At 43.4% G+C, this 14,648-nt stretch overlaps 1 protein-coding gene across 2 annotated transcripts in view; it reads right to left on the bottom strand.

The window, feature by feature from the left end:
- VPS8 (VPS8 subunit of CORVET complex) overlaps window positions 1-14,648 on the bottom strand; it is a 424,969-nt gene that overhangs the window by 357,044 nt on the left and 53,277 nt on the right. For both annotated transcript variants that reach the window (XM_082262330.1, XM_082262329.1), the window contains 2 exons: window positions 10,204-10,328; window positions 455-541 (listed from right to left, as the gene is read on the bottom strand). In XM_082262330.1, coding sequence (XP_082118456.1) covers window positions 455-541; window positions 10,204-10,328 — 212 coding nt within the window. Of the gene's footprint in view, window positions 1-454; window positions 542-10,203; window positions 10,329-14,648 lie in introns of those variants that run through there.

Below are 14,648 nucleotides of genomic sequence, written 5' to 3'. Positions count from 1 at the left end.
CTGAAGGAAATCTAACCAAAAAAGTTGGATAGTGTGTATTCAGCTTTACTATGGGGCTTCCGTTTTCGGATGCCTCTCCTGCACCTGCGGCCACGCTGAAGCTGCCGCTGACAGCTCAGCATGGGACTGAACCGGACCGGCTGCAGAATAGATACAGTGATTTTTGCTTTATAGGGTTAGTTAGATAGATAAGGTTTAGAATGCGGCACAAAGCAGGTTTAGCATTTTTTAGGTTTTGCCTGGATTGCTACTTTAAGGCAGATTTTTTTATTCTATCATCTAATTATTAGTGATTTCGACCTCATTTCACTACATACATTGAGATAACCAATAAAAGCTAATATTAAATGTGCTAGTTACTTAAAAATAAAACATAAAAACAAGTAGATATTCTCACACAGCAAAACTAACAATCACAGTGCAGCCTATAGTGTGCAAAGAATAATGCAAGTACCTTGATGTGCAGAATGGCTGTCCCAGGTGGGTGGGCATCAGTTATAGATCGCAGGAGCTTCCCACTAGCCAGATCCCACATCGTAATCTGACAGAACAGGACATTCACAAGATGAATTATGTGAACAAAACCTTTAACACAAATACCCCTACTTGAAGCGGCATTTCTATTTCAAAGTGTAAACTACAAAACTTCAAATATTGACCTTACCTAGAATGCTATTCTGGCTATTGTTCACGTTGGTACACTGCAGTTAATTTCTATTTGTTTATTCAGTACACCTAAACTGTCACACCATATTTCAAACAAGAATTCCAGGATGTAAAAACTAACTGCTGGAACAGTATAATAAAATAGCAAGATCATCTAAACTTTAGAAATAATATTAAACAGGCGCTTGGCCAAAAAAAATGAAAAATCTGAAACTGCTGCAATCAAAAACTCCTTGAATAACGAGGAGAAAACAGTATGTGCATCTATAAAATGTGCTGTCTCCAACTGTGAAAATGTCCCCAAATAAAAGCGACAATACTACAAAAGCTTAAATAAAAATAATACAAATATATCACTTTAAATATGTGATCCTAACAATTGAGTGCTATATACTAAAAACATGCAAACATATCTCACAAAATTAAAATGATAAACCTGCTACGACAAGTTCAGGTAAAGTGAACAGGTGTTCCAAAAGCTCATTCCCATGGAGCCTCCATTCTCAGTCGATTGCCTTCTGAGAAGAAACGCGTCAATCAGAGATAGCAGCGTGACGTCAACACGTGTGGACCGTTCTGCAGGCGGCCGTATAGGATTAAACTGCCCGATTTTTACTACTTTAATAAAGGTAAAGAATGTACTTAAATCAAACAGTTTTTTCATACAGCAATGCACTGTGAGCCTTTTTTTCCCCCCATTGCTTCTCTCATCACAATATGTGAGTTACGTGATTAAAAAGACACTATAGCCTGGATTCACTCCCTGGATCTAAATAGATTACCTACCTTCAGAGGGGATTTCACACACGTATATGATCTCTTGGTGGGATCATGGTATTTGGTAAGTGGCTAATTTCTATCCATTAAGCACGGTGGTGATGCACTTGCACCATGGATTGTTTCATTTGCACAAGAACTATTTATATGAACTGCATGTGGGAAGCCACCCATCCAATTTATGCAAACATATTATTTGTGGGAGCACTAATTCATGAACTTTTGGAACACCTATTCACTTTACCTGAACCTGGTAGCAGGTTTATAATTTTATTTTGCAAGATATGTTTGCATGTTTTTAGTATATAGCACTCAATTGTTCTGATCACATATTTAAAGTGATATATTTTTATTATTTTTACTTAAAGCGGAGTTCCGGCCTCAAAAATGACTTTGGGCCATCCGCATGCTGACATTAACCTGAAAAATAAATGGATAGTCCTGATTTTTTTTTTTTGTTTACTTACCTTGTTTTTGAAGAAAGTATACTTACCTTCCTTCTACTTCCTCCCTCTGCGGACGCGGCCCGCGCCATCACTTTCTGCTTGCGTTGACTCCTGGCAGCTGAACGTCATCAATCCCAGGAGTCAATGTGCCTGCACCGGCCCAGCTCGTCAGTTCTGGTGCAGGCGCGTCATTCCCTGCTAAACAGCTTCTGGGCATTCCCAGAAGCTGTGCAATGATGACGCGCCTGCCTCGGAAGCGACGAGTGGGGCCGGTGCAGGGCATTCTGGGACGAAGAAGACACGGAAAAGGACACCGAAGAGGACGCCCTGACTTCAGCTGCCCACACCTGAGATGACAGCGCTGGACAAGAAATTTTCAAGGTAAGTATTTCTTCTAAAAGGTGAGTGCGACCTGGGACAGTTCAGAGGCTATCCATTGTGGAATGCACTAGCCCCGATGTCCCGGGGGTATTTTTTTCTAAAAAACCTTTCCGAGGCCGGAACTCCGCTTTAAGATATTGTGGTATTGTTGTCACTTTTATTTGGAGACATTTTCACAGTCCAAGAAAACGCATCTTACAGATACACATAATCTAAACTTCAAAATTTCAAAAAAATCAGCATTACATATAGTATGTTTATTATTTATTATTACCACTTTAGCCCCGGATGATTTTGCTGCTCAATGACCAGGCCACTTTTTTCAACTTGGCACTGCATGACTTTAACTGAAAATTGCGATGTCATGCAATGCTGTACCCAAACAAAATTTACGTCCTTTTTTCCCACAAACAGTGCTTTCTTTTGGTGGTATTTGATCACCTCTGCGCTTTTTATTTTTTACGATATTAATAAAAAAATGAGCGTTGACTGTTAAATATCCAATATATTAAATTTTTGTCATATATTTAGGCCAAAATGTATGTAGCTACACGTCTTTGACAAAAAAATTCTCAATGAGCGTATTTTTATCCACTTTAAGACTGGAAGATTTTACCCCCCCCCCCTTCCTGACCAGGCCATATTTTGCGATTCGGCACTGCGTTATTTTAACAGACAATTGCGCAGTCATGCAACACTGTACCTAAACTAAATTTCCGTCCCTTTTTTACCGCACAAATAGAGCTTGCTTTTGGGGGTATTCGATCACCTGTGCGATTTTAAATTTTTGCGCTATCAACAAAAACAGAGCGGCAATTTTGAAAAATTATTAAAAAAAAAAAAACATTCCCAAAACAAAATAATGAAAAAATCTAAATTTTTTAACATTTTAGGCCAATTTGTTTTCTGCTACATATTTTTGGTAAAAAAAAAAAAAATCGCAATAAGCTTATTTTGATTGGTTTGCTCAAAAGTTATCGCGTTTACTAACTACGGGAAGGGTTTATGTCATTTTTATTTATTCTTTTTTTTACTAGTAATGGCGGCGATCTGCGATTTTTTGCGGGACTGCGACATTGCGGCAGACAGATCGGACCCCTAACTGACATTTTTTACACTTTTGGGGGTACCAGTGACATTACTACAGTAATCAGTGCTAAACATATTCACTGTTTCTGTAATAATGACACTGGCAGGAAAGGGGTTAACACTGTTGGTGATCAAGAGATTAAATGTATGCCTCATGCTTACTGACTTGCGTGGGAAGAGGGGGGTTCTGTGACACAGACAGAGATCGTAGGTTCAGCTATGATGAATCCTGTGATCTCTCCCTGTCTGTCACATAGGAGATCCGCCCGCTTTGTTTACACAAGCGGGCGGATCTTCTCACACTTTCCCCGATGATCAGGGAAGAGAGACGGCAATCGCCACCTCTCCTCCTCCGGCCCGACTCTCGCTGTGTCTAAACACAGCGCGCGCGCCGCTGGGGTCCCTAGGAGTCCAGTGACATAGGTCTACGTCGCTGGACCCAGGGGAGCCGTAGTAGTATTACTGTGAATGGTCGGCAAGTGGTTAAAGTAATATTGCTGCAACTTTTAAAGTAATATCAAAGTTGCAGCCTTTGCTGCAACTTTTTAATTAAATTAAATTGAACAGTTCAATTGCTCGATCGCCCCCCCCCCCCCCCCCCCACCTTCCTGCCAGGCTGCATGCTTGGATAAGGGTCTAGTATGGATTTTGGGGGGGGCCATGCCATTTTTTTTTTTTTTAAATGTTGGCATGGGGTTCCCCTGAAAATTCATACCAGACCTAAGGGTCTTTGGGGGGGACCCACGCCATTTTTGTTTTATTTTGGTGTGGGGTTCCTCTTAAAATCCATACCAAAACACAAAGGGACCCCCACGTTCTTTTTTTTCTCAATTCGTGTTCAAAACTGAGGATGTGCGATTCAGATGCGTTCACAAAGAAGGCAATGAGCCTGGAATTTGCATTTGAACCGCACCAGAATAGAAAGCTGGTTTGGATCACATATCATAAAAATCGGATGGGATTCATAATGCATCAAATTCGCATATTTGTGAACGGAGTCTAAAGTAAGAACATGTGTTCCAGTGCGCTTTTTGTGCATTTTTGATGCATTTTACCACCTTCCAGTACAGTTCAGTGCAGAAAAAATGCAGTAGGTCCTACTTTTTTTTCTGGAACTGGAACTCACTGAAACTGCCTGCATTGGTGTGAACTATGCCACTGGAAATCATATAACCTACTATCCATTTGTTTTTGATCCAGAAGAACAAAATGCACTAGGCTACATGTGGTGTGAATAGGTCCTCAACCCTACGTTTTGACTTAAAGTCTACCAATTCCACAGTGCCAACATTTTTATACTCCAAGCTGGAAAAGTTGTGGAGAAGTTTAAAGCAGGGTAGGGTTATATAAAAATATCCCAAGCTTTGAACGAATGTTCAATCCATCATCCAAAAATGGAAAGGCGGCGTGGCAAATTGGAGCCGCCTGACACCCGCATCGGCTTCCCCGCTGACGATCGGGGGCAGGAGCGAGCTGGCGCATGCTCGCCCCCTAGTTACCCCCTAGGTGAGCGACGTAGACCTACGTCGTTTTGCCTGTACGAGCCAGCGTGCCGCAGTAAATGTACCGTAAGCTATTTCAAAAGCAATCAAAATCCTTTCTTGTATTAAGAGAGGCATTGACTCTAGAGACAGAGAGAGTGCAAGAGACGTTCAGCTGGACCCAAACAGGCGTTGGTGCACCGCATTGGCACCAAACGGCCTATTTAAACTGAGCAATGAGAGGAGAACATTGTCTTTCAGCTTGTTCCTGTTCACATGTGCCCTGACCTGCTTCTGGTTTACCTGTGCTGACTCAGCTTGTCCTTGACTCTCCTTTGGATTCCTGCCTGCCTACCTGTGACCCCGGCCTGTGATTGACCCGGCTCCTGTCTTATGCCTTTGTACCACGCTGCCAGATTGTGTACCGACTTTGGCTTGTATCCTGACACTGCTTCCGTTTCACATTCCTGTACCCGCATTGCCCGTCTGTTGATGACTCCTTGGCTTGTGTTCCGACTACGCTTCAGCCTTCTCATCCAGCATCACGGAGTTCCGGTTCCAGTTCCAGGTGCTCATTCAGCCATCAGTCTCCTGTCAAGGCACAGCCAGTGCCACCTGCTATACCAGACCTAGTGCCACTCTGTGCCCCACACCGCCTGTCATCTCTACCAGGGGTGTCGGACAGAAGGTGCAAGAGAAGCCCCCCTCTACAGCTCGATCTCCACCAGGTACATTAAAGAGAGATATATCATTTTTCTCCTGTAGAAATCATTAGTTAGAATATGGAATATGCAATTCCACTGCATCTGGAATATGCAGTTCAGTTTTGGGCACCAGTTCTCAAAAAGGATATCGGGGAACTGGAGAAAGTGCAGAGAAGGGCAACCAAACTGATAAAAGGCATGGGGGAGCTCAGCTATGAGGAAAGATTAGAGGAACGGAATTTATTCTCTCTTGAGAAGAGAAGATTAAGGGCATATATGATCAACATTTATAAATACATAAGGGGTCCATATAGTGAACTTAGTGTTGAGTTATTAACTTTAACGTCATCACAGAGGACAAGGGGGCCCTCTTTAGGTCTAGAGGAAAAGAGATTTTGTCTTCAAATACGGAAAGGTTTTTTTCACAGTAAGAGCTGTAAAAATGTGGAATAGACTCCCTCCAGAAGTGGTTCTGGCCAGCTCAGTAGATTGCTTTAAAAAAAAAAAAAAAAGGCCTGGATTCTTTCCTATGTGTACATATTATAACTGGGTACTATTATTTATAGGTAAAGTTGATCCAGGGAATATCCAATTGCCTCTCAGGGGATCAGGAAGACATTTTCTTTCCCTGCTGTAGCAAATTGGATCATGCTTTGCTGGGGTTTTTCGCCTTCTTTTGGATCAACTCTGGGTATAGTATTGTGTATATGGGATCGCATGGTAGTGTTTTCTTTTTTGTTTTTTTATTGGTTGAGCCAAGATGGACAGCCTGTAGAGGTTTGTGCGTCCCTTCATGGATAGGTCACCCCAGACCATCACTGACCCACCACCAAACCAGTCATGCTGAACGATGTTACAGGCAGCATAACATTCTCCAAGGCTTCTCCAGACCCTTTAATGTCTGTCATATGTGCCTTGAGAACTGCTGGATAACACACTCTCGGGTCCCCCTGGGTTCCCGTTGGTAACACTGGCATTCACAGATTAACACTTTACTTCTTGGCTCAGTCAATGATCAGTCCAGGGGTATGTAGTTGTTTTTGGTGTTTTATTTTAAATAGGGATGGGAGAAGTGAAGAGTGGGATACTCCAGATTGAACTAGTCACAATGGATGAGACTCCTGTCTTAAGATGCAGCCCGGCTGCAGATTCACCTTGCCACTAGACGATTTTAGGTTAAGTCTCTGTACAGACGACTTCGTTGGGTAGATTATCTTCAGGATACCCGCCTAGTATCCCCTTTCACTCCACAGACTGACACCAGTCCTCTGACTATCCTACACCGGGGTGGCCCCCTCTTAGGTCAGGCCCGTAGACACAATCCCCTGTACTCACGATACTGTTTATCGAGGGTCTCCAGTGTCTCTACCACTCCCGTCAGTTCTCCTGGACCTCTGGGTTCAGTTCCTTTCCTCTGGTCCCCAGGGCGACCGCCTGTGACCACATGCCACCACTACAGAGGAGTAGACTCCCTCGCCACCCTCCCTCCGGGACTCTGCTCACCAGCCAAAGACCCCACAACACACGTGCTCCTGGCTTTTATACAGTATCCCATAATGCACCAAGACAGCCAGTCTCTACCAATCACCAGGACTGTATCAAAGCCTGTGTACCCATTGGTCATGTTTCCTCCCACTGTCCAAAATGCGAAACACTATCTAGACCCAATGAATCACACACTGAGCACACTGAGCAGACCTAACTCACCTCTCTCAAACATGTGGAAGAAGGTGCTCTGGTCAGATGAAACCAAAATCAAACTTTTTGGCAACAATGCAAAACGTTATGTTTGGCGTAAAAGCAACACAGCTCATCACCCTGAACACACCATCCCCACTGTCATACATGGTGGTGGCACAATCATGGTTTGGGCCTGCTTTTCTTCAGCAGGGACAGGGAAGATGGTTAAAATTGATGGGAAGATGGATGGAGCCAAATACAGGACCATTCTGGAAGAAAACCTGATGGAGTCTGCAAAAGACCTGAGACTGGGACGGAGATTTGTCTTCCAACAAGACAAAGATCCAAAACATAAAGCAAAATCTACAATGGAATGATTCACAAATAAACATATCCAGGTGTTAGAATGGTAAAATCAAAGTCCAGACCTGAATCCAATCGAGAATCTGTGGAAAGAACTGAAAACTGCTGTTCACAAACGCTCTCCATCCAACCTCACTGAGCTCGAGCTGTTTTGCAAGGAGGAATGGGCAAAAATTTCAGTCTCTCGATGTGCAAAACTGATAGAGACATACCCCAAGCGACTTACAGCTGTAATCGCAGCAAAAGGTGGCGCTACAAAGTATTAACTTAAGGGGGCTGAATAATTTTGCATGCCCAATTTTTCAGTTTTTTATTTGTTAACAAAGTTTGAAATATCCAATAAATTTTGTTCCACTTCATGATTGTGTCCCACTTGTTGTTGATACTTCACAAAAAATTACAGTTTTATATCTTAATGTTTGAAGCCTGAAATGTGGCAAAAGGTTGCAAAGTTCAAGGGAGCCGAATACTTTCGCAAGGCACTGTATATATATATTTTAAGGACAGCGCTGTGGGTGAAGTAGAAACATGTATAAAATGGGTATGTCAATATGTAGCTGCAGGGTGGGGAATGCCTCGGCCACTTATTATTGTCCAAGTACAGTAATGGCTTCCTGGTGGGATTGCTCAAGTGTGTTCGGACTAGGATTCAGTTTCCCCCCTTCAGTTGGAAATGACAACACAAGTCATATTTTTGAATGTTTACTAATTAGTTAATTCAGTCTGACAAAATGTTTCAAATATTTTATAACATTTAAGAAAAAGAAACCCATGTGTGTTTTATTTCTCTTTAGTTTCACCCAAACTCAGTTCAGAACATTATTAACCACTTGCCTACTGTGCACTTAAACACCCTACCCATCCAGGCCAATTTTCAGCTTTCAGCGCTGTCACACTTTGACTGGCAATTGCGCGGTCATGCTACACTGTACCCATATGAAATTTTTATCATTTTTTTCACACAAATAGAGCTTTCTTTTGGTGGTATTTAATCATCTCTGGGTTTTTTATTTTTTACAAAAAAAAGAATAAAGACAGAAAATTTTGAAAAAAAAAAAAAAAGTTTTTCTTATTTTCTGCGAGTAAATTTTGAAAATAAAATTTTTCTCCTTCACTGATGTGCGCTGATGAGGCGGCACTGATGGGCACTGATAGGCTGCACTGATGGGCACTGATGAGGTGGCACTTATGGGCACTAATGAGGTGGCACTTATGGGCACTGATGAGGAGGTACTAATATGCCGCACTGATGAGCATTGATAGGCGGCATTGATAGGCGGCACTGATAAGCACTGATAGGCGGCACTGATGAGCACTGATAGGCGGCACTGCTGGGCACTGAGAGGTGGCACTGCTGGGCACTGAGAGGCGGCACTGACGGGCGGCACTGACGGGCGGCACTGATGGGCACTGGCGGATGGCACTGGACACTGATGGGTGGCACTGATGAGCGGCACTGATGGGCAGCACCATCAGTGCCCACACTCAGTGCCCATAGTGCTGCCAGTCAGTGCTCATCAGTGCCTAGATGAGCAGGCACTGATGGGCACTGACTAGCAGCACTATGGGCACTGATTGTGGGCATTGATGGGGGGCACTGATGGCGGGCACTGATGGCGGGCACTGTGGGCACTGATGGCGGGGCACTGTGTGTGTGTTTTTACCTTCAGTAATCAGGGCACTGGTGATCGGTGCCCTGATTACATTCTCCTGTGTCCCCGGCGCTGTGAGGCTCCCCCTCCTTCCTCACACTGCAGGCTCCGTGTGAGGAAGGAGCGCCGGCGATGAGAGATGATCTCATATGTTTACATATGAGATCATCGCTCATTGGACGGCCCAAACACGTGGTGAATGGCCGCTGTGATTGGCCATTCACCACGATCTGTGATCGGCCGTGTCCAAGGGACACGGCCGACACAGATTTTCCCCGCAGCGCGCTCGCGGGAGCGCGCTGGGGGCGTGTCACTGGGAGGCCGTTTAAAAACGGCCTCCCGAAAATTTGAGTCCGCGCTGCAGCCGTATATAGGCTGTAGCGTGGATGGGAAGAAGTTAATTCTGTCTTTTGATTATGTTTTAAAGTGTGCAGTATATCAAATTATTGTTTTTTTAAGTATTAATTTGCAAGCAGAGGACGAACAAGTGACACTAGAGTATTAAATTACTGTTTGGCATTGTTGTAACATTTCTAAAAACACCATATCCAATTTTTACCATTAAGAAAAGAGATCCTAGCTAAAATGTCTGAATTGGAGGGAAAAAAAAACACTATAGTGGAGATTTACTAAAACTGCTGCACACAGAATCTGGAGCAGTTATGCATAGTAACCAATCAGCTTCCAGGCTTTATTGCCAAAGCTTAAATGAACAAGCTGAAGTTTGGTGCAACTGAGAATAGTAACCCATTCGTTTCTAACTTCAGCTTGTTCAATTAACCTGGCAATAAAACCTGGAAGCTGATTGGTTACTACGCATAGCTGCACCAGATTCTGTGTGCTCCAGTTTTAGTAAATCTCCCTCTATGTGGCCAGCATGATCTTTTTGCCTGGACCTACAGAACCATTTACTGAGCATAAGTAAAATACTAAGAGATAAACACAAAATAGGAGGTGAAATTACCTGTCCTTTTGCAAAGCCACAGAGAAGCCTGGAACAGTCATTGTTGATGCTTAAGGCTGAAACAGCGCCATACTGTGCACCGACCGCAGTGCTTCCCAGACAGAGACGGAGGGCCTGGTTTGCATCTGTAGAAAAGTTCAAGCTTTAATGCCAGTGCTAATTAGCATCAGTAAAACAATTACCCTACTGTACACATGTCTAACTGAAGGCTTAAGAAAATATTTCAGATACACATAATAATACAGGGGAGTGTATTTTGTTATGTGAACAGTTTCTACATATCTTAGCCAGTGACAGATTAAGGCAGAATAGGGCCCTAAGGCATACCACATCCCTTTGGTTTTGCCTTAATAAATATTGCAATAGGCAGAGAAAAGCTGCCCAAACCTGCACTGTTTGTACTAGAATGGCCAGTCTACTCAGATACCAAATGCCTACAAGTACATCCCTTGTGAAGTGACAGGTTTTAAGACTGTGACTAGAAACCTTGTACCAGGCCCCTAGCTGTCTCCCTCAAGTGATGGTACCAATCTGAACATCTTTCATGATAATGGAGCTGTGTAGAGCTCAACACCTAAACAACCAACTCCGCATTAGACCATTTTCCCATCAGAATGCCTGGTCACAGAGCTTTGTAGTAGTGAATAAACCCTCAGAGCTTCTAGATTTACCCTGTAAAATCCTATTCATAGACTGCAAAAATAAAGAATAGTCTAAATAATTAAAAAAATGTTATAAACACAGTAGAAAATGATGTTTTGGAAGCAGAACTGAAGGTGACAGGTAAAGTATGATCATGGAATTTAAGAATAAGCAGCACATGTGTGATGAAGGAAAGTTTAACATGGAGGTTGCATAGTGATGGATCATCGAACAAAACAAAAAATATATTTCATGCTAGTAATTAACATGAGAAAATATATTACTGAAACCTGTTGTTAAAGATATTTACATGTATAGCCGTCCACTTTACGATTTGTAATTGTAACCACAATTTATGGTTTGAAATATATATATATATATATATATATATATATATATGTAGCACCCTCCTAGGTAGGTGCGAGGTAAGTAAAGCCTAGTGTCTCCATATGCTTATCAAAAGAGCCTGATTGATAGTTTTGCCTGTTGCATGTGTCCATGTGTGATTCATCTGGCCTGAGGGAGTGTCCCCACTGTATCCAATAGGGGAGCCTGTTGGACAGTGGAGGAAACCCAGCCAGTGACACACAGGCTTTTGTAACTATCCCAGTGGGTTGGCACAAGCAGTGGTGCATCTTGGGATATGTTATAAAAGCCAAGGGCACATGTGACAGGGTGTCTTTGGGCAGGAAACCAGGTCCCAGAAGGAGGGTGACATTCCTCTTAGGGATGCACCGAAATTAAATTCTTGGCCGAAGCCGAATAATAATGAAATGTTTGGCCGAAGGCCGAATACCGAACGCGGTGTTTCGCATTTTTTCCATTTATTTTGCCAATTTTTTGTCCTCTCTCTTGTCCTCTCATGTCTCTCTCTCTCTCTTGTCCTCTCATGTCTCTCTCGCTCTCTCTCTCTTGTCCTCTCATGTCTCTCTCCCTAAATGGTACTGTAGGGAATGGGATTCAGTGCACACTGCAGCCTTGTACCATAGGGTTAATGTTAGTGACACTGTAGGGATTGGGAAGGATGCTGGGAATGGAAATCAGGAAGCATGCAGGCAGCCTTGTAAATTTTAATTGCAGATACAGGGCACTGGGCAGGTCAGGGTTAATGTGGTAACATCAATTACTCAGTGACAGTCAGTCAGTGTCAGTGTGGACTCGATCAGATTATACCGTGACAGACAGTCTCTCATAGTGGTGGTAGTAGGAGGCTGGAGGTGGACTAGTAGGAGCCTGGAAAGGAGCACAGCCGCATACATACATTACTCACTCGTGCACTGCAGCCCGCCCCACACATTCAGTGAGTCTTACTCTCCTCCCTAGTTTTTTCAATGGCACATTCAGGAAGCCAATCACGCCAGGAAGGGGACCACTCCAGTGGAGGGCCAGTGGACAGGTGTCAGCACACAAAGCAAGTGAGAAAGGGGGTGCCAAAATAGAACCCTGAAGAGTAAATCAAGCAGGAGCACATTATCTATCTTCACTTCAGTGCCAAGGTGAAGCAGCGGCCTTGCCACACACTACAGCTAGTTGTCCTCAAGATTGTGCATAGTTCATAGTTGGAGAATCCCACTCATCCCTTCTGCAAGTATTATAAAAATGAATCCCAGTGCCAATGCCAACAATGCCTTCTCATTCACACCTTCAGCATAAGCATTCTAGCATGCAAAGCTTTGTCTTCTTGCTAGCATTCTTCAGTAAACCTATATGAACAAAGTCCATCACGTAAAGAAACTGTTCTGCACAAAAGAAACCAAGATATATTTTTCATGTAAAAATCTGGGAGCTTATTTTCTTTCACACAATCAGTTAAAGGAACCATGTATGAATATGATGGCTACCATGGCCGATTCAACAGCTAAAATACATTGGGGAAGTTTTACTAAAACTGGTGCACACTGAATCTGGTGCAGCTGTGCGTGGTAACCAATCAGCTTCTAACTTCAGCTTGTTCAATTAAAAGATAAGTTTACCTTTTCAAAAAAAAAAGTGCACATCTTTTTAAAGGGTTAAAAACTGTGCATTTAGTTATTTTTATTTTTTTATGAGCCTGTAAAGCTTCATCATATCATAAGCAGACCATGGGCGTAATCGCAGGCTCCTGCAGACTGTTAGTGTAGCTGGGCAGGCAGCTACTGAATGACTGGAAGAATCAATGAACTACCTAGAGTGCTCATCAGTGCCCTGGTAGTTCATTGAGAACTACAAGCTGTCAGCTGCAATGGCTGCAATGACAGAAGTTGTAGTTCTCCCATTCAGCAGAACCCTGTGAATAAATTAGTTGGTCAGGTGGGCAGAGCGGGGGTTTCTCATTTAATAACTGGATACGGATGTAAGGCCCCTTTCACACGGGATTTCCGATCAGGTCCGCCTGTCAGTTTTTTCTGGTGGACTTGATCGGATGCTCCATGTACCTCAATGGAGCAGTGGATGTCAGTGGTGACATGTCCGCTGTCACCCGCTGCTCTCCGATCTAATGTGGTCTGTGAAATCCATACAGATGGAAACCCTATCTTCCATCCGTCTGGAGGATCGGATTGGATGAAAGTGGACAGGTGGTCCGTTTTCATCTGATCTCCCATAGGGGGGAGCGGGGATCTGACAGCACCATCTCTGCAAAGTAAGCAGAGACAGAGCTGTCATCCGCCTGCTCAGCCGGGATCGGCGGATCGATCCCTGCTGAGCAAAACGGAGTCCGCCGGGCGGAAAGCCCATGTGAATGGACCCTAACATGTAACAAGGTAAACTTATCCTTAAGGCCTCTTTCACACGGCCGCTCCGTTTTTTTTTCTCCACTCTGGCACTTTTTTTTTTTCACGGACACGGATGACACTTGTGTCATCCGCTCCGTATGTCCGCATATCATCCCATCCGTTTGCGGATGATATACGGACATGATGTATGTCTATGGGGATTGCAGATGTCAGCGGATGACACCGCTGACATCCGATTTTGCATCCGTTCCGTTTTTTAAAACGGAAGAAAAATAGGGTTCTGTTCCATTCCAAAAAACGGAACAGAACTGAAAGGACACAAATCGGATGTCAGTGGATAGTCATCCGCTGACATCCGCAATCCCATTGACATGCATTATGTCCGTATATCACCCGCAAACGGATGGGGTGATATAAGGACATACGGAGCGCCCGTGTGAAAGAGGCCTTAAGCTTTGACAATACAACCTAGAAGCTGATTGGTTACTATGCACAGCTGCACTAGATTATGTGTGCACCAGTTTTAGCAAATCTCGTCTCCCCCTTCGTGTCACACTGGAATAATTATGCAAGGTTTTGACCTCACTCAAAGACAAGCAGGCAACTAGTATGGTGTCTTTAGAAGCAAGTCTGAGACAGCAACCCCAATACAAATATCTTTAAAACAACAGGATTTTTCTGGAACAGTCATTGTTGATGCTTAAGGCTGAAACAGCGCCATACTGTGCACCGACCGCAGTGCTTCCCAGACAGAGACGGAGGGCCTGGTTTGCATCTGTAGAAAAGTTCAAGCTTTAATGCCAGTGCTAATTAGCATCAGTAAAACAATTACCCTACTGTACACATGTCTAACTGAAGGCTTAAGAAAATATTTCAGATACACATAATAATACAGGGGAGTGTATTTTGTTATGTGAACAGTTTCTACATATCTTAGCCAGTGACAGATTAAGGCAGAATAGGGCCCTAAGGCATACCACATCCCTTTGGTTTTGCCTTAATAAATATTGCAATAGGCAGAGAAAAGCTGCCCAAACCTGCACTGTTTTTACTAGAATGGCCAGTCTACTCAGATACCAAATGCCTACA

Source organism: Pelophylax lessonae, assembly GCF_965119305.1.
Source record: "Pelophylax lessonae genome assembly, chromosome: 6".
NCBI lineage: Eukaryota > Metazoa > Chordata > Amphibia > Anura > Ranidae > Pelophylax > Pelophylax lessonae.
The sequence above is the reverse complement of the archived record's forward strand: the minus strand, read 5'-3'. Positions and strand labels throughout refer to the sequence as shown.